At 34.8% G+C, this 22,178-nt stretch overlaps 1 protein-coding gene across 3 annotated transcripts in view; it reads right to left on the minus strand.

Annotated features, from left to right (window-relative positions):
• Positions 1-22,178, minus strand: part of LOC149786358 (transmembrane protein 135-like) — a 352,299-nt gene that overhangs the window by 283,586 nt on the left and 46,535 nt on the right. For all 3 annotated transcript variants that reach the window (XM_089976786.1, XM_089976785.1, XM_089976787.1), the window contains exon 4: positions 21,971-22,004. In XM_089976786.1, coding sequence (XP_089832912.1) covers positions 21,971-22,004 — 34 coding nt within the window. The remainder of the gene's footprint in view (positions 1-21,970; positions 22,005-22,178) is intronic.

Here is a 22,178-nt window from a genome sequence, read left to right on the forward strand (position 1 = left end):
GATCCTGATCTACCAGCATGTTAAGTGACAAGAGATCTGAGTCTATCCAGTTTGTAGCTGGCTGCATGTTATACAGGAATCAATAAAGTATGAAGGACCTCTAGCTTTGTCTTCCAGATAGAGCGATTTTCACCTAGGATCAAGTGGCATGGGGACACTGTGCATATGTCCCTCTAATCTGGGCAACAACAAATTTCAAAAGGACCAATAACTGTTTGCATTACAAGTAATAATTAAAGAAGTGCATCTAATGGGTAATCAGGAATAACAAGTTAGGGGACATCTGGCAAATAATAGCTGAAAACATGCTATCCTGCACACAATGTGCAACACTGCTTTACAACATATTTGTGTTATAAACCATTCCCTAATTATCACCTACAGAACATTATTAACGTAAATTTTGCAATTTATGGACAAATACAAAATATGAAAAACTATGAATAGTGCAAGCAAGTGGCAGCAAGTAAATGTATACATTCAGAGACTGGTACGAGAAAATGAGATTGTACATGTGTATGTATGGATGAAAAATATAGCAACTGTATGTGGCTGTGATAATAATAATAATAATAATAATAATAATAATAACTGTATTTAAAGAAGAAGCTCATTTTGGTCAACTGCCCTATCTTCCATGAAACCTTCAACAATTACATATAAACTAGTATGATATACCATACAATTTTTATAAGCTGAGCATTCTTTCAACAGCAAAGCCATTTTGATCTACTACAACAAAATAGATTCAAGACATTAAAGATAAGTAAGTTGGATGATTGATATAAAGACCAGCAGTGACTAATTCATTAGTGACTGATAGCATTCAATATATCACTTGTAATGCACTTGGGTTGATTTTATTGCTTAAATCCCTTGAGAAAAAAAGAAGCAGGACTATTCAGGATGTCAGTAAATAAATAAATAAATATATATATATATATATATATATATATATATATATATATATATATATATATATATATATATATATATATATATATCCAGGTGTCAAAGGCATCTGCTGCATCATCAAAAGATTCAATTACTGACCAAGGGATATCTTTTAGTTCCTTACAGAATATATGTGCATTGATTCTTTTCGAGCTTTGATATTAAATCTATGTGTGATGATAAAGTTCCCTTTTTTTAACTTAATTTTCATATACCACATATAGGATAATAATTACTTATGGCATATTGGGGAACTGCAACTTCCATATAATATTGTCAGCATTGTTAGTATAGATGTGATCAATTAGTGTTTCAGATAACTTAGTTACTAACAAGCTGTTGATAATTCAGGGAATTCATGGTTTTAATCCAGCTTTGATTTGATTGTTGTCATATGACAAATCTTAGTTAAAATCACTTACTAAGCAGACTTCTATATTTTCTATATACAAAGTTTCAAGCTTATTTTGAAATATGGTATACCAAGCATTGTCTACAAATGGTTTTTGGACAATATGTCTCATTTCTAGCTGAATTTTTTCCATACCTTGTTCTTCAAGATCTTAAAGCCATCTGAAAGGAATGCTGTGCCTAATACAAACAAGAAGTCCACCCACCCCTCTTTTGGAAAAGTCTGTCTTTTCTTTGAAAACTGTAGTTCAAAATTGTATGCTCTTCATTATTCATGTACAAAGGTTTCTATGAATGCAAAAATATATATCACTGAATTCTTTCCTGAAAGAACTAATTTGATTTCGTCAAGTTTTGGGAAAAGATAATGGTTGTTCAATTGATAGATTTTGAGCCCCCTGTGTTTAAGCCACTGATTTTGAGATAATTCTACATTTTGATGGGCTTGAAATGAATGGCATAAAGTTATTTGAATTTATAGATTTAGTATGAAATAATGAACCAAGACATTCACCCAAAATTATCTTCATTACAGTGTCCTAAATCTTTTCTGAAGATATTATTTGTCTTGAAGCATTATCACTTTTAACAATTAGCTCAGTGACAATTAACATATTCTGGTGGAAACTCACACATATATATTCATCTTCTTATCCCAGAGAACAATATACTTTCCTAGGCTAGTTACCTGCTTAACGTTTTATAAATTAAACTAAATTTTCAAAGTTTATAAACACTTGACTTATTGCAACAATACGATTTGATTTCTTTTTTCTATCAATTTCATATCCTTTTTTTACAGTATTCTAAAATAAAAAAAATAATAGTTTTCATTTGTTGTAATGCCTGTTATTTTAATGTGATTCTGGTTCACATGTCACAGTCATGTCATGTACCCCACATAAAAATGTCAAATAAACAACTATCTTCTTTCTCACATGTATTCACTTAAATATACATAAACCATTTTATTCAAGCTTGGCATTACAAAAGCATGTTGCTACACTACCTTTCCTTCCAATTAGCCACTACTATATGTGTATTTTTTTAAAGGAAACTATAAACTAATATACAGGTATCGAGTTAAATATGCCTGTACTCTCATTTTGACCAAGATGTTAATCCCTACTGGCTGTGGAGTATGTAATTGGTATATCCAAAAAAGTTATCTATCTTTCCTAAAAAAAAGTGCTACTAGAGAGCTCTGGATCAGATTTAATATTTTCTATTATCTGATATTTTACACAATCTATGTTGTGGTCAGATAAATTAAAATGCTTAGACACCAGGGGAATCTTTATGATTACGTATATCCCTCAAGTGCTCTTTTATTCTCACTTGGAATTCCATTTTAGTGTCACCTACATAGATTTCATGCAGATGAGTAAATATAAGACAATGCATGTGGTACAGTGTCCTCTTAGTTTTAAGGCTTCTCAGTGGGTGGTGTTCCAAGCACTGATGAAATCAGGAGAATTAGTAAATCTTGGGCATAGATTAATTTCTAATCCTTGAGAAAATTTTCTATTAAGGCCACACACTTGGAGGTAGTCAGACACCTTTTTCAATTTCACATATTTGGAAAGAAGTTTTCTTGCTTCTTTATAAAATGGAATTGATTGGGATGGTAGTAGCAAACTCTTCACTTCTTGGCATTCTGTAAATGCTTCCACTTTTTTCTCTTTTTGTTCAAAGTTTCATTTCTCTTGTACCAGTTATACTGGCCACCATGTATAGCCTATCTTGTGCTGAAAATGGCGTTAAACACTAGAACAACAACAGCAACATTTCTCTTGTATGTGTAATAGAGCTGGACAAGAGTACTGATGCACTCTCATCTAGACTTCTTGGGTTCTCATTGGTTTTTGGATCTTGTAGATTGGATTCCCACAGAGGGTCCCCTTCACTTTCGATAGAATATAAACTTAGGGAAGATAATGACAAGATGTGAAAGCAAACCCTCCTGTCTGCTGGGGTGTCCTTGCCCCACCCTGTTTCTTGACTAGTTTTGTTTCTATTGTAACTCAGAGGGAATAATATGGGTTGATTCATTTGTTCAAATGATCCAGTAACAGTAACAAAAGTTAGTTTGGACCTATACAAAAGTGAGGGACATGGAAGGAGAGAGATTAAACTTTACAGAAATGTGTGAATCTTGAATAAAGCACAAGGTTAGTTTCAATTACATACAATGTGTTAATGATGTAAGTTTGTAATTAATTATTGAATTTATTTATTTTAAATTCATAGTTCAAGTTTTCCTTGGGTTCAGAATTAATCATGCATGTTATATGATTCATGTATTGTAAGAATGTCACATAACACTTCATTATATGAATGAGTTCAGATTTAGACTCTTCATGTGTAACAGGAGTCATGAATCATTTGAATTTCATGCACCACATCCGATACAAATTGTGTGACTTCAAGTTATCTGTTTTAAATGATTTGTATCATGTATGCTGAGGATTGCTATTTCTATGTCTGGAAATGTATGTAAATGAATCACTAATTAGCAAAGTCACATAGTTGGGACAAGAAGTAAAGTCCATTAATGTATGTGTATAGCTCAGCTCATAAATTTATAGCAACAACGGGGCAGTAATAGTATTAGAGAGGGCTAATTTCATAACTCTGAATAGCAGTGATGTAAGAGCATTTAGACAGGACATAATTCATGTGAATACGGTGTTAAGTGTATATTAGGCTGTGAAATGATCATAGCTAGTTCTGCTGAATTTCAATAGACATTATCTGATGTAGAAGAGTGGGAATATTGGTTGATCTCAGGAAAAGAAAAACCTGACACCTATTTAGGTTGGATATTACTTTTGTATTTGAAGGAAATTGTTCCATACCTGTATTAGCACAGTGGGAAAAGAGCAGTCTGCAATCAAGAGGTTGATGATCCAAATAGGAAATAAAGAGAGAGATGGAGAGATAGAAAGAGTGAGATAGAGAAAAGAGAGAAAGAGAGAGAGAGAAGAGAGAGAGAGAAAGAGAGAGAGAGAGAAGGAAATGAATATGGAAACACCAACCTATCACCTATCATTTGGAAAAGATGAAGCACCTGTTCATACTGTTCATACTGTTATGGTGGCAATCTGAGTTCAATCAGTCACTCAGTCATATTATGATATTTGTTCTATCAATATAACAAAACAGCTGTGAGAAAGCTTGCCAGTAGCTTCTCGTGGGTCAGTGGTTCTTTCCGGGGTTTTCCCGGGTTCTTCCTCCACCATTAATACTGGCTGCCATGCATAGCCCATCGTGTGCTGAAAAATGGCCTTACAACAACAACAACAACAATAAAACAGCTATTTGAATTTTGCATACATTTTGTAACTCTATTTCTAAGAGAAGCAAAACATTCATGTTCGATTTCATTTTGCTCATGTAATTGATTAAATATTTGTATTTGACATGTGGGGGCTCGTATTATTCTATTCAACATCTCTGCTCAGATCTCTACTATTCCATCCATTCATTTCATATTTTATTTTATTGTTTACTCAATCCAGCCAATAACACCACTGTCGATCATCTCCTTGATAATGATAACCAAAAACAAACAAGGAGTGGGTAAGATCACATATCTCCACAACCTCTTGACAGTCATCATATTATTTGACAGTCATCATATTATTCCGTTCATTAACTTCATATTTTATTACTTACTCAATCCAGCCAATAACACCATGGTCAATCATCTCCTTCATAACATAGCCAAAAACCATAGAGTGGAGGAGATCACACATCACCACTACCTCCTGGAAAGCCATCACAAACTTTACAAGATGTATAAGCATGATTCTTTCATTGTCAAAGCACCATTTATTTGTAAGCAAAATAAAAGTTGGAAAATATTGTGTTTTCTGAGTGAACATCAACCCCAATGAACTGTCACTGACCTAAATTAGGACTAGATTTGTAAAACATAAAGTGAAGTACTAAGAAAAACAAGACACCCTCAGTTTTGAATGATCATCTTCTGATGCAAAATACAAAATGTGCAATAAGTCTAGATTCAAGAAACAAGCTTCAGTAGGTAATCTTTATTTACAGGACTGAGATTACTGTACCAACATGCAGGCCAAATTACATTGATGTGACAAATACCTTTCTTGTGAGCAGAAATACGGTTATAACTACCTTACTTTCGTTTCTTTCAAAATAAACTCCACCACTCTGGTGGCCAAAGTGGTTAGAACATCTGCATCAGATTCGGGAGGTCACAAGTTCAAATCCCAGCGGATTCATACCAAAGACTAATAAAACTGGTACTGACAACTGCCTTGCTTGGTGCTTCACATAATGAGGTCAGTGTTAGGACTGGTCAGCCTGGTGTCAGGATAATGTGACTGGGTGCAAGATGATGCTACATGTCTGTGGCATAATTCCCCAGTGCTAGACATCACTATAAACAACAAAATAGCAGACATTGTAGCGATGATGAAATCTATGTTAACATTCCAAAAACACACACACAAAAAACCACTCCACCTCCAAGCTGTTCACATTCACATGTACATAATCAACAAGTTTTTTTTAAAAATCTCTTTCATTGTGCAGTGATTTGATACATAATGTGGTTGCATTTATGGACCACAATTTAATCACATTATAAAACAGGATAGCTGTATTTGTCTTGAACTACATTGGAACTACAATTTGCACAATATCTATTTTACTCTTGACATGCCTTGCAAACATCCATGTTCAATCGTCAGCATGGCGAGTTTATATAGCTGAGGCTGGACTGAATCTGCAATGCCATAAATATCATCAGCAGGGGATGACAATACCACAGCACAACTCACCAAGGCAAGTTCATTGTTGGGCAAGTGAAATTTCATTAAGTAGCCCAAGTTTTACATTGAAGAAAGAACAAAAATATCAGTGTTGACACCATTTTTTTCATGGCTCACCCAGGCCAGGCTAGTCAGTCAAAATAGGAATTCTTGTCCCCTGCACAAAACAAAATTAAGTACAACCTGGTTTCTTAATCAAGATGACTCAGATTGTGCTGATGAAAACATATTGGATAAACCATGCTATTATGAAACAATTTTTTATCTTGCTTTAGCAAGCAAAATATAAAAATCATTCAACAATTTTTATAAATTAAATTTTTGAGATATGCAAATGAAATAATACATTTTTTACATGATACATACTGTTTTCTTTTAAGGAAACAAGTGAAAGAATTTCAACAAAAAAAAAACCAATGTAGTGAAAGACTTTGAAGCACAGTTCTCCCTCCACTATATTGCTTCCCATGGGAGACAGAGTATACCACCTAATAATAGGACTGCCTTACAGTGAGGTAAATTATACATATAATTTCACTAAAACAAAATGAAATGGGATCCATGACCATATCCAACTAATAACAGGAATGGCGTTATAATGAAGGGCATTATAATGAGTGTGTGTTGTACATCAAAATGCCTACGTCATTACACTTCTGACTTCTTTTGAAATAACTGCAGGTATTAAATACCTAAAAATGAGACAGGTCTATGAGAAATCACACGAGACAGGTCTATGAGAAATCATATGAGATAAGTCTATTAGAAATCATATGAGACAGGTCTATAAGAAATCACACATGACAGGTCAATGAGAAATCATACGAGACAGGTCTATTAGAAATCATAAGAGACAGGTCTATGAGAAATCTCATGAGATATGTCTATGAGAAATTATATATCAATGACACCAATGTTATTATGAAAATATGAAAATATTCCAACACTTATTCAAGTTGTTGTACTAACACAATCAAGGGATGAAAGATAAATGAGATTATACTGAAAATCTCTTTTTCTTATAGTCTAAAAGTTATGGGGAGAAGAACATTTGTAATACTGAGAGAGAATAAAAGAACTTCTGATGCAATAAGTTTAATTTTAAAGATGTTTATTTGTACATAACAAGTTAATTTGATTGACAGATCAAAGAGCCATTATAATTTCATGAAGATTACAAAGATAAATAGAGTTGCCCTAATAGTACTAAATCAGGCACTGCTAACATTACAGTTATGTATCACAGAGATACAATAATGTTAAAAAACAATGAAAAATAATTTTATTTAAAAAAATCAAATTTAGGAATGTATTTTTTAACACCTTGCTAAACTGAACATGAAATATGTAGGCTACTATGGTATAACACTTATTATCCAGATTCTTTGTTTATACATACCCCTGATATAAATCCTTTATCCAGATAACTGATTTTCTGAATGAAAATTTCAGTGGATTTGGATAGTTGACATTTTACTGTGAAGATACAAATAATCTGTGGTTTTTGTGGGTTCAACACAATTTTTTTTCAATACATGATAGGTTAGACATGGCAGCCAGTATATCTGGCAGAGAAAAACTCAGGAAGAACCACAGAACCATGAAAGCTAGTGGCAAGCTTTCTCACCTACCCATATTAGCCAAGCCATCACTGAACCCAGGTGGACAGAGGTAAGATGTGAGCAATCTCTACTGGCAAGTGCCTTTGACCACTTGGTTGCCCAAGTCCTCAAAGACACCAATAGACCATAACATATTGAAAAGTTGGACAGAATATATTCAGTCTTACTCAGATGTTGACACTATACCCATACAAATCAACATATTCAGTTGTACTGTCAAACAAACACTATATCCCTATAAATCAATATATTCAGTCGTATTGTGAGATTGACACTATATCCCTACAAATCAGTATATTCAGACTGACTATGAGATTGACACTATATCCCTATAAATCAATATATTGTCACATTGTGAGACTGACACTATATCCCTACAAATCAATATATTCTGTCTTACTCTGAGATTTACACTATATCACTAAAAATCAATATATTCTGTCTTACTGTGAGATTTAAGATATAATATCCCTACAAATCAATACATTCAGTCTTACTTTGAAATTGACACTATATCCCTACAAATCAATACATTCAGTCTTACTTTGAAATTGACACTATATCCCTACAAATCAATACATTCAGTCTTACTTTGAGACTGACACTATATCCCTACAAATTAACATAATTAATTTTACTGTGAGGTACACAATATATGCCTACAAATAAATATATTCAGTCTTACTGTGAGATTTAAGACATTATATCCCTACAAATAAACATATTCAGTTTTACTATAAGACAGACACTATATCCCTACAAATCAATTTAGTCTGTCTTACTTCGAGAGATCCCTACAAATTCATGTTGAGTGTATCAACTTCCACCCTGAAAGAATATATTTTATGTCAACTCGATTAGGACCCTTTTTTGATACAGTGACTTTATAAAAGAATGAAGTTTTTTATCATATGACACTAAATTTTAAGGATTTTATCTTTTTACTTTTTAACTTTCATTTTAAATACATTTTAATGTTTGACATTCTTCACCTTTGTCTTTTGCATCATAGAACTGCATGTTTATTTTAAAATGAAAGGGTTTATCTACCTCAAGATTTTATCAATTTTTGTTTCCTTGAACAGTTTTACTACCTAAGTTTAACATGGCACAATACCAACAAGATTAATGTGCTGCTGAACTCAAACATATCTGCATACAAATTGCCACTTTACAATGTACAGCACTGTAATACATAAATACTGATAATGCACACTATGTAGTGATTCCCCTTTTATATGGTCATGCATCGCAATATGCTATCCATAAAACACCCGAGTACAACATAGTCCCCAATTCAACATGGAAATGGCGATAAATCACATTATACTATATCTATACAGTGGTTTCTCACTATAAGGTGTCTCAGTTGAACACAGTTCCCAATATAACATGGATATGGTCATGGGTCACATTATATGTATACAGTAGTCTCTCACTATAAGACATCTCAGCATAACACAATCCCTGATATAACATGGGTGTAGTCATGGATCCCAGTATACTATATATATATGCAGTAGTCCCTCACCATAAGTCCCTCACCATAAGACATATCAGTATAACACATTTCCTGATACAACATGAGTATCGTCAGATTCAATATAAAATATGCATATATTAGTCCTTCATTATACAGCATCTTAGTATAACAGTCCTTGACTGATATAACATGGGTGTGGTCAAAGATCTCATCATACACTATGTATACCAGCAGCTGCTCCTCACTATAAAGTGCATCAGTATAACTCAATCTCTGATAAAATGGATGTGGTCATGGATTTGACTGGTGGTTTTGCCATGGGTTTAATGCCATTTTTCAGCACATGATAGGCTACACCTGGCAGCCAGTATATCTGGTAAAGGAAGAACCTGGAAACACCCAATGAAGAACCACCGACACACAGGAAGCTAGTGGAAAACTTAGTCACATACCCGTGTTGACCAAGCACGAGATTGTTAGGGTTGGCTGTATTTTATGTGCTGCATTTTCCATCCAACAGCAGATTCAAATCTACCATTAATTAATGAGTCAGCAGATCAGAGTCTACGCTGTTCACTCAACTTAAGATTTTAAATGAACTGTATAAACTGACTCTGATCTACCAGCACATTAAGCAATGGCTGATCTGGATCTCTGATGGTGACCATTAGGTATGGCCTTACACTAGTACAGAAATACAATACTATTGTACTTCATTGCAGGACATGGTGTGTGTGTGTATGTGTGTGTATGATTAGGATTTTTAAAGTAGCTTTAACAATTTTTCAGTCATATCACTACGATGTCTGCAGTGTGGCAGTTTATAGTGATGTCCAGCACTGGGGCATCATGCCGCAGACATGTAGCATGATGTCCCACCCAGTCACATTATCCTGACACCAGGCTGACCAGTCCTAACACTAACCTCTTAATGCTGAGCGCCAAGCGAGGCAGCTATTAGTACCATTTTTAAAAGACTTTGGTATGACTCGGCCAGGGATCAAACTCACAACCTCCTGCTTCTGAGATCTAACCACTAGGCCACCGGAAGGACATGGTAGCCTTGAATTAGTGGGTACTATGTATATTCAAATATAAACTCAGAATTGTGAACAGTACAGACCTATCTGTAGATCTGTCTTTGTGTAATGTACTAGCAGATCTAGGTCTATCCAGTTTGTAAGGACTAACCACTAAAACAACAACATAAACCCTTCACTTTGTGACATCAGATCTAGGGCTATATTGTTTGCAATTCAATCCAAGCTTTACAAGTGTAGCAATTTTGGACAAAATATTCAATGTAATAATGTCCACTTTGCATTTTACAATTATTATTTGCTAAATTAATAGGATGAAGCTCATGAACTAGTTTCACGTCATGTGTATGTACATACTAGAAGAGTTATCTCCCTTTGCCTATGTTGGAGCTCTCTACTTTAGAGGTTCATCATCTCTTCCAACATAGTTGTGCTGAATAAACAGTACTTTGTTAGATTAATTGTTGAGACAGATTTAACCAACAGCGAGACATCAGGCAAGCACAATGTTAAGTTCCACAAAAATCTGGATATTCAAGATGTCATGGTTAAAGCAAAAGGAATTATGAGATCAGGAAAGAGACACTTTATACAAGTTTGACCAAGAAAGCTTATCAAGGCATATGTAAGTATTATGTTGAATACGGTAAGAAAGGATTATGTTGTGTGGTTCTGTAGGTAATTTAGCATAACTGAAAATCTGTGACACTTTTTACTTATGGGCACATTATGAAGCAAGAATTTCTCATCCTACTTTCAATCATAATAAAAATGCAATTATATCTCTCTAACCCTCAATTACACTGGTGTACTGTCTAGAAATTTAAATCAGTCAGTAATCTGCATCATTTCAAAACTGTCACAACTCCACAAAATGAAACCATTCAGAGAAAATTAAAGTATGAGAAATATACAACTTACATCATGCAGAATTTGAATTTGATAACACCGTATTTAGTTTTGGGTTTCAAAATTTGTTAATTCAGTTTATCCCATTTAAAAGTCAAAAACAGATTAGCATGCATAGGTTGATTTCACTTTCTAAATGCCAATATCAATCTGTACAACCCTGATGTTTTGTCAGGCACTCTATTCCTTCACTCTATGGGTCATGTCAAATTAATTTCAGTTAAATTGGTTCATTCAGTGTGAATGCCACTTTACCTCCTGCTATAAAAGTCAACTGCTATAAAAAGAAATCAACATTATTACAGAGTTGAATTTCCATCAAAACACTACCACCATAATAACAATGAAAATATTAAAAAAAACACTAACCACTAAATTACCAATAATTATAATAAGGGGTTCAGTTAGGAAAAACTACATGTATTTGAAACACAAGTCAAATTTTGATATAAAATTTTGTTTTAAATGAGGAAAAGAAAACCATTCTGCATTCTTGCTCTAAAAAGATGGATTAACTTAGGTATCAGATTTAACAAAACTCTAATTAAAACATTTGATAAGCCTTTTCAAATCGGCATGCAACCCTAGACAGTTGGATGCTCCTGAATAGTGACAGTGAACTGGGCAAGTTCTTGCTGAATGAGATCATCTCAACCTTGCTCTGGAACAAAGGTCTTTATTTTGTACAAAGACTCAGATCCCTGAATTAAGATCCAGAGCAAGTTACAAACCTACAGCAGGTTATTTCAATCAGATTAGAAATCAACGGGACGTTGAAACGAGCAATCATGGCATCACCGAGGCAGATTGATCCATGCATGACAGCACTACACTGTCCATTGTAAGACACATTCTCCAACCATGTTCCAATTAAAATCTTTACAAAAACTCCCGATTCCTGCTGTTGAATTGGATTGGAGTTTGATTGCAGGAGAAAAGCATCACAATGGGGGCAAATCTGTATGCAATTGAGATGGTGAAAATCAGAATCAATCATACCCAGTTTTAGATATATTTTCAATAACTTTGATTAAGTTAAACTCAGTGACCTGATGTGAATCCAAATATCTCCCCAGGTATAACATGCCATGATAAGCATGTAGCTGAAATGAACTACAACTGAAAAGATTAAGACCTGAAGCATGGCACTGTCTACTCTTGACATACGACATGAAACAAATAATTACCATAAAACTGCCAGATAAACCTATCAACCTGATTCTTCGATAAACTAATTGACTTTTCATATTGCTGGACAGACTGCTAAAAAAAACAAAACTGGATTGGTTGTTTGGATACAATGTGTCTAAAAAGACTCCAAATTAAAATGTCTTACAGATATATATATATATATATATATATATATATATATATATATATATATATATATATATATATATATATATATATATATATATATATATATATTATAACCATAATAAAAGGTTTTGATTATGGTTTATTATGTGTTTGAAAAAAAAAGATATTTTATTTTCAGACTTAACATCATAGATTATTTCGATTATTTTCAGTCTGACACTTGAGTCAAATGTCAGCTTTGAAAAGGAGCCTCAAAAAGAAGCTTGTAATCAATTACATTCAATCATCAGCACTTTACGAATGGAGACTGATTTTCTGGGCACATGGCAATCAAAGCAACAGCAAATCCTAGCAATTGCTTCACCAGTGCCCACAGCAGCATGAACTATATGCACTAGGAACTAGTAAGAGAAGACAACATGTATTGTGCTTTTTGAGAGAGTGTTTAGTACATTTCCTAATGAAAATGTTTATTTTGGTTAAGTTTCATTTCTGAAATGCTCCCCTTTCTGCATCATGGAATGCAAGTATAACGATAGATAAATTTGACAGTTTGTAAATGTATGCCTTTCTATAGTGCATGTAATTCAACCGATTCAATTTTCTATAAGAATTTGTTATCACTCTGATCCAGTGAAATTTAAACTAAATACAACTGTGTAGTGACAGTCACCCATATTAGGTATCATTTACTGATGTCATACTGAAAACTTAATTCTACACATACAGTTAATTTGTATCCAACATTATGCCTGATGAATCTGCTTTTGTTTTGTTTTTGTTGGTTTTTCCCAAGGACAAACAATGGCAGCCAACCTGGCATTGTACCAAACATACAATCCTTGGAATATGAGTCTGACACTACGAAATAAGCTAGTGTGGCTCCCCCAAAGCCTGATGAAACAAAACCTCCAATTCCAATTTATAGTGTTTATGTACTTATCATTAATTTCACAGAGTACCGGGTATGACCTGTTCCAATTCAAGACATTATATTCAACAAATATTTCAGATAAATTTACAAAGATTTTAAATAAATGTCAGGCAATTGTTAATATCAAGGCCTTTGTCCAGAATATTAAATTCAATCTCCAAGAAAAATTAGTGATGTATTTGTGAAAAGGTAGACAGAATAGAAGTTTCTTCAATTTTTTACAGTATTGTATGGGACATCCCAGAAGCTATCTCACAAAGACGTGTAATGGAAAACAATAAAGGATGACTCTCACAGACATCACCAATTACTCAGTTCTTTTCAAAGTATGACCTTTTCATTTCACATGAGAAATCAGAATTAGATATACTTCTGGATGACCACATAATCTTAAGAAACATATATGATTTACTGCCATTAATCTAAATATCTGAACCCTCCATATTTCTGGATACCAAATTATCAACATGAATAACATTTTTCAAAAATACGTTTACTTGTAAGCAAGGACATAATGGAACATAGTTTACACAGCTTACACCATACATGTACTAAGCATGCTAGGTGCATCAGTACACAATAAACATACATATTTTCCATACAAGATATTTGGGAAACATTTTCATTTTCATTTGCATACAAATTATCTGACTTGTGTTACAAGTATTTTTCTTTTTAATGCCTGAAAAATTGGATAAATGGCGGTAATATATGTCACGTGTTGCTTACGAAATTATTTGGGTAAATTACTTGAGGTTTAAGCTCATCATAATAAGTGCACACCGGGTATATTATAAACAATATTCCAATCATGTACATGTACAAACAAGAGTCAGCTCCCTTTATCTCTGTTAAAAGCTCTCCATTTTAGAGATGAACTGTCCGATCTGTCTCTCCCAATATGGAATCAGGTCACAATTAGTACTTCCAGTTAAGTACCCACGAATGTAGTTCTAGTCTATTTTTAGAACATTTTTTCCTCTCTCAATTTGGTGGTGACAAAAGAGTTATATTTACGCATTTTTTGTAGGGATTTAAAGGTAATTGTTTATTCTTTAGAATATGAGCTCAGGGTGTGGTGTTCCGTGTGTATTTCGGCGACAGTGCACATTGAGGAATAAGACCTTGGTGATGATCTCAAAGTGAAATCTGTGTTCTGTTTACATGCTGCTCTGTCCAGCCTCTCAAAAAAAGCGGGTCAAACTTTGACAAGAACTTCACCATGAAGTCATCTTTGAAGGTATTTTAGATTAACATATGATTTGTATTGATTGTCAGTAAATGTAGAGAACATATAGTAAAATTAATTGTGTTAATATGACCATCCTGAATGCATGCACTGTGGATTTGTTTTTGAGACTATTTAACCCAATGAGCTAAATGGTAGTGATATATCTAATAAACACAATCAAAAGTTCAAGGGATACCATAGTGTTGTTTTAAGCAGGTTTCAGCAACTATTTCCCTCTCGAAAGGCATACCTAGATCAAGATCCCATTCAGTAGTGAATTTTATTACACTTATCAAGACATTGTGGGTATTACATTGATTTTGGACTATACTCTATTTACACATGCATATATTGTATCTAACTATAAACAATGCAGATCATCCAGATCTACCCAAGTATAATACTCTGGTTGATCTAGGTAATGTTTTCTTTTCTTTTTTATACTACTGGTCTCAAGCAAGTTTTTGAGCGATTTCTATTCTTTACATCTTTCAAACTTTACTTTTAATTGACACCATAAGGTTTTAAATACTAGTACATACCTACATACTCTGCAGTGTTCTCTAATATGTTAAAAATTGGCAGATCTATGCTTTTTCATTGATGGATACACATTACAAAAATAGTAAATGTAGCAAGTGAATCAATCAGCTAATTGTGGATACATTACTTGGATATGTTCAGACATACAGAATGTCACATTTATCTTTAATTCCATCCAAAATATTAGGATCAATATAAAGTCCATAATTAAAGTTCATGTCACATAATTATTGAACTCTGACACTCTCCAACTAAATTATTTAGACATATAATTGCATTAGTTCACCAATTACAAATAAAGTTCCCAAGTTCAACATCAGCAGGTTATTGGGTTATCTATGACTGTATGTATGAATGCCCAACTTCAAATGACTTGATACCAATGTTATGAACAAAAATTTCCATTGAATGCTGCATCTTTCCTGCTCCAACAAGGGACAATCCTAACATCATGGATAGTCACAGTGAAACAAGTTTATCACAGACATACTTTCGTAAGCCTGAATACTACTAATCCAAACAAGAATTCCACAAAATACTTTATGTCCTGTTCTACCATTGCAGAATTCTAAATTGTTGCACAGTTGCATGAGCAAGAAAAGCAGACTATTTACTAATGTAATAAAAATTAAAAATATAAATACACCCACCAAATTACATGTCTGTACACACGGCGGTGTCTGTAGATGCTGGTTGGTTTGCAGGGAGTTTTAATGGCACTTACAGCACATGACTTGGATATATCAAACCAAGCAAATGGAAGCTAAGTGCCTTTCCCAAGGATACTAAGAGGCAGCCAATCTGACCTGGCATGGGTGGGTAGTGAACCAACATCTCTGGGATTACAAGTCTGACATTTAACTGAGCTACTACTGCTCCCTTCAATTCTAAAGAACCAATCTAAAATCATAAACTTAATGTAAATGCTGGTGTGTGTATCTCTGTTACGGATCACTGCCATCTCACCTCTGTCTGCGTGGGTTCGAGTCTCGGTTTCAGCCAATGTGGGTATGTGAGTAAGCTTGCCAGTAGCTTCTCGAGGGTCGGTGGTTCTTTCCGGGGATTTCCTGTATTCTTCCTCCACCATTAATACTGGCCGCCATGTATAGCCTATCGTGTGCTGAAAAATGGTGTTAAACCCGACAACAACAACAACAAATCATTCCACATATTTTACCAAGAAAACACCTCCCTCAATAATCCGCATGCAACTGGATCCATGAACATCAATGCAGCAAAGAGGGAGACTAAAATATTGGGTCAACTAACGGTTGGGCGTGCAGTGCAAGTAACTTTCATTGAGACATAAGAATTATAATCTTCTTTGCCTATGCAAATATTCGTATAACTGATTTTAATATTAGGATATTAGATCTTAAGAAGTCAACGAAAGCTGATATACTGACGAGAGACTTTTAATATAAATCAAGTTGATATGCATTACTCACAAATATGTTCATTAGTAATGTCTGAGTAGCCTCCCTCTTCGTATCTAAGCATGTATTTCAATCTTAAAGTAAACACCAATTAAAACTTCACAGCTAGAATTATACACATCTATATGTTTGCAATGGTTAATTCCTTAATGTACATGCAGCAATTTTAAATGGCATCATACACTTCTTCATCAATAGTACTGTATATACAATGATTAAGAACAACTCCGTCTTGTTTATATAAATAAACAAAGCATTTGCTTTGCCCCTGAACAAAAATCCAAATTTTAAATTTAAAAAAAAATGACCACAAAAAAAGGAAAGAGCCAAATAAATGTAAATTTATTAGAATTTGCAAGTTATTTTCTAATGTATTAGTGCAAAAATGAAAGAGTTGTCTATGGTGTGTGAGTTTAAGAATGAATTATGCTAACCTACACCCAAATGTTGCTCATCATTCAAGCATGAAGATGACCATGACATCACTATCTGGTTTGGTTTCTGCAAGTGCACGAATGGCTGATAAAGCAAGTTGGTGCTCTAAACTGTTTGTGGCACACTTAAAAGAAAATGTCACTTGGATTTACTTGAACAACAGAGGACATGCTGCAGTTCTGATGAGTGTTGCAGGACTGTCTATTACCTTTCTGCTTTTACAAGTGGATGATGGGTGCATCCTTGTACTCCTGGGATGTAGTTCACTGAATCCACAGTGACTGGAAGAGTTCCGATTTTGTGCCATGTGTGAGCCTCCAGCTGTGTAGACTTCTGCTAGTATAGCATCTGTTCCAGGTGCTTTGCCATTTGACAACAGGTCAATTGCTCTGAAAGTTTCAGTCAGCACTAAAGGATCAACAAGTGTTATATTGATTTCCACTTAAGGCAGTCCATCAACTTCCTGCTCATGGACAGATGACTGTTGATTAAGAATGCTCTTTAAGTGTATTGCCCATCTCTGAAATATCTTTTCTTTGTCATAGAGCAATGGGGCACTGTCATGCTGGGTGTACTGGTGCTTATGATAGTTGGATGCCTTTCTCCATGTCATTCAAGCCCTTTGTAAGGTTTGTGAGCTTGCTAACTAGCCGTAATTTGATGGGGAACCCAAAACCAGCTTCGCATTGATCTTCTTTACTTCAGCCACTCAAGTAGATGGTGTTGCCTGCTCTTACTTTGGTGAATTGCCCTTCCTCATCTAGGAGACTTTCACTTTGGGTTGCTAATGGATTTTGAATCCAGCTAGTTCTCCAGCAACTAGAGCTGTTCTCCTCTCTGGTCTATCTGCAGATATATGCTCCATTAGCTTGTACAAGTTCCAGGCACCGATGGTGAGTTTGCAACACTTTTGTTTTCTTGCTGCAAAACAGAATTAAGGTGAAACAGGCAATGTTCAGGACACCATTTCTAGCCCTTCCTGGTGCTATGGAGGTGAGCAGTGTGATCTAAAAAGGACTGCTCAGTCATCCAGGGAGCTGCTGAGTTCCAATGCTGCTTGAGTCAAGTGAAAATCATCTCAATGTCCTAAGCCACATGTATGCTGGTCTGCAACTATAGTTCCCAGTGTATCCACACCTGCTGCTTGGCCATTACCTCATAACTTGAAGGAAACTTGTTCGGGAGAGGAATAGTGTAATGACTTGCATGTGAGTTGGATTTAAGTGAGGTAAAGTTGCACAGAGTAACACTCACTCTCATATTCAGGCCTGTCTCAATCAAGTGGCAGAACATGGTCAGGAGGTCTAGTGGCAGGTCCAGATGCAGTGGATGACCATCAGTTTCTGCTGCACTTAGACTGGTGCCCTGTGCTATCCACACAGCTCTTGCTATCCACCCCCATAGCAAGGAAATGAGCATATCTTTTGGCTACATGATCCACCAGAAAAGAGGGAACCAAATGTAGCTGTCCACTCTGAGTCAACTGTTACAGGTAGTACCATCTACTGTTATTTATGTTAGCAGGCAGGTGATGCCTGACATGACCCAAATGTTACTGTGATGTGTGCACCTTTTGCCTGTGCTAATTAACTGGAAACAATTAATCTGTTAATTAGCATGTGTCACTGTGTCAAAGGGTCATTATATTCTAAACACTTGTCAAAATTCAGCCAGCTTAGCTGCTGAATATGCAGTTAATTAACATAGATGCCAAGTCTCCCATATTGTCTGGTGTCTTTTGATTTTCAACCCCATCATTTGGTCTACCAACAAGAACTTCCAGAAATTTTTAAAAATCTGCCAAGCATAGGTATTTCCAGCTAAAACAACATTCATCACTACTGTAACCCATCAATGAAGTTGTTATCAACCTAACAACCAATCATATCATGGCTCATGACACATGTTTATGCATTTATTGTACACATATAAGTTGGTTTACTTATCAAGATTTCAATGTTGAGTAATGTGTCATGTATAAAAGACTGCACACAATCTGACAAGTATAAGGCAGTTCTTGAACTCTTAAGAAATATAATAATTTTGGTACTATGTTGAAACATATGCTAATGGATTCAAAGGAAAATGCACCATAAAAAAGAAATATGTCTGCAAGTTCAACAGTGCCTGGATAGATGAATTTAAATATGTGAAATATAGTAAATAGGGAGAAAGCTTTGTGCACCGCACAACATGCAACATACATTTGAACACTTCTAGTCAGGGAAAAAATGATCTTACGATGCACTTGAAAAGTATGCAGCACATTGCAGATGAGAAATTATCATGCAATGTGCCTAAAGTGATGCAAATGTTTGCATCAGAAGACAGTGTCAATAAAACAGAGGTTCTGTCTGCTAACTTTATGGCACAGCATAATTTACCATTCTTAGTTGCTGATCATTTTAGTGAGCTGTGTAAGGTTGTTTCCTGACTTGCAAACTGCTCAGAAATTTTGCTGCAAAAGAACAAAGGTCACAAACACTGTTAACTATGACTTTGTACCATGTATGACAATCAGGTAACTTTACTATGAAAGGAACACCCTTTCTTAGTGATGATGGATGAGTCTAATGACAGTGATGATGAAAACTGTGTAGCAATTCTTGTAATGGTGTTTGACACAGAACCATCTGCAGAACTAAATTCCTGGCTATGCCATTTGCAATATTGGAACTGGTGAAAACCCTTCAGCTGTCTTCAAAAAGTCTTAAGAGACAGACAGATACCATGGAAAAACCTGGTAGACTTTAGCAATGACAATACAAATGTAATGGTAACCAAGAAAACTTGTCCTCTCCATAGTTTGTGAACAGCAACAAAAGATAATCAACCATGGGTGTATCTGCCATCTAGCCAGTACCTGCAACCACTGTGGTTTGAAGAAAGTGGCCATTCCAGTAAAGGAACTTCTGGTCGACCCCTATGATGACAGTTCCAAAGCACAGAGAGATGTATAAGGAATTCTTAGAGTTCATAAACACTGAGGATTACAAGATGGTCAAGCATTTTAGCACAAAATGGCTGTCACTCCAGAAATGCACTGCATGCTTCCTTCAACAGTGGCCAGCTCTTCAGTCCTTTTTCTAGAACCAGAAACATGAACAGAAGACCAAGACTGGGGTAAACTGATGCTCTGAGAGCCTTAAAAACCAGAGATGAAACTGACATACCACTTTCTTCAATGCCTTATTGAAACATTAAATGACTTTAACATTATGTTCCAGGCTTGTGATGCAATAGTGGGATATCTCCCCGTGGAGATGGAATGAATTCTATTGAAATTCATGGGAACATTTTTGAAGATGAGTGTTATCAGTGACTGCATCAGCCAGCATAATGCAGGTCAACTTCATTCACCAGAAAACCTGCATTTCAATTCTTTATTAGCAGTGGGTATGAAAGCCAGACATTTCACTAGCAGCAACCCAGACAACATTTCTCTAAGTTTCCATTTCATTGCTTACCTGAATCCTGAGATCTGAAATTTCAGTAAAAGCCCTGTTTCAGCAGAGTGAAAAACTTAGTATAGCAACTGACAAACCATGTCAACTTGACAACAAGTCTCCTCTATATCAGACCAGCCAAGTGTCACTTTGGGAAAACACCATAGGATGTCTTCTGGGCAGACATGAGCAGAGTTTCCACACCCATGAAGAAATCGAGATTCCCAAATCTAGTGAAGCTATCTCTGACAGCACTCAGCTTGCCAAAACAGCAATGCAGACACTGAGAGCTGTTTCAGCAGTTTGAGTAAGATTCAAATAGACCACAGTGGAAATTTATGTGGAATAACTGTCATTATTAATTTCACAAGATAAATGCAAAGTTTGACTCTTTTGAATTCATAATTATTTGTTTATTGGTGCAAAAAGAGAATGAAAGAAAACACATGTTGAAAAAAAAAAGTTGCTTGAGTGTTTGAGGTACCAGTATCACAAGTTTTTAAAACAAAAGACAGTGATTTTTGTGAAGGTTCTTAAACTAATTTTGTTATATTTTGAAAATAACATTTCAGAAAAGTTTAGTATTATTCATTGTAGTTAATTGACTTAGTTTTGGTAACATGGGGAATTTCATGCTTAAATTCATGCATGAATAAATTTATGAAAAAATTGGTCATTATGCTAATCTCCCTGATTTTGACCCAATCCCCCTAGTTGTAAATATTAAGCTAATTGATTTGGTCCCAGAAAACTTGCCATGTATGTATTAGGTTCTCATGCAAGTACTGGTGGGTATTAACTGTAACAATCCAGTGACTGTCAATAGGCATTAACCGACATTTTCCTATCATTATTTGGTCATATATATTTTTATTGAGAAAATATTTTTCTCAAAGAAAATCTAAAGATAAAGTATATGGTTTTCCCATTAATTTTTTTAATTCCATGGTGATGATTCTAAATTTCTGAATACAAACCACCGATTTCAACAATACAATAGACATGGTGAGCTTTTACTTACAGATCTTAATCTGATATTTTCACATTAGGCAAACACTATTTCTTGCCATTTCTATAAGGGAAGAAAATGGGATCCACACCTGCCTCCACTTTACAAGCCAGTTTGTGAGTTATCCACTCACACTACAAAATGAAGGAGTGGTAATATAATTGCTCATTTATATAATTTTTTTAAGTCAGTATACGGAACCTGCAGGGTAGCTTTGGCTGCTTTTTATTACACTTAATATCAATGCAATTAGGCATCCAACTGTGCTGAATGGTTCTTCCAGATCAATTTAAAAAAAGAATACATGTGAAAGCTGATGACCTAAAAAAACATCAAATACTTTCCTAATATTCAGAATAGTTCAAGGTGTACCTGTGACAACTTACCACATTTGCCATGTACACAGCAAGCAGCCCTCTCCTGCAAGATAAAAGAAACCACTGATACTGGATGTTTGGTTAAGTAGTATAATTAAATCTGTGCTAAGGATAACCTCTTCATCATGTACCCAATAGAGACAATTTTTGTGGTTGACAAATTTTAGCAGTGTTAGATCAACCAATGGGGAAGAAAAAAAAATGTACGGTACACTCT

The sequence above is a fragment of the Sinohyriopsis cumingii genome, chromosome 12 (genome assembly GCF_028554795.1).
Source record: "Sinohyriopsis cumingii isolate HCF-2022 chromosome 12, ASM2855479v2, whole genome shotgun sequence".
In the NCBI taxonomy this organism is placed as follows: domain Eukaryota; kingdom Metazoa; phylum Mollusca; class Bivalvia; order Unionida; family Unionidae; genus Sinohyriopsis; species Sinohyriopsis cumingii.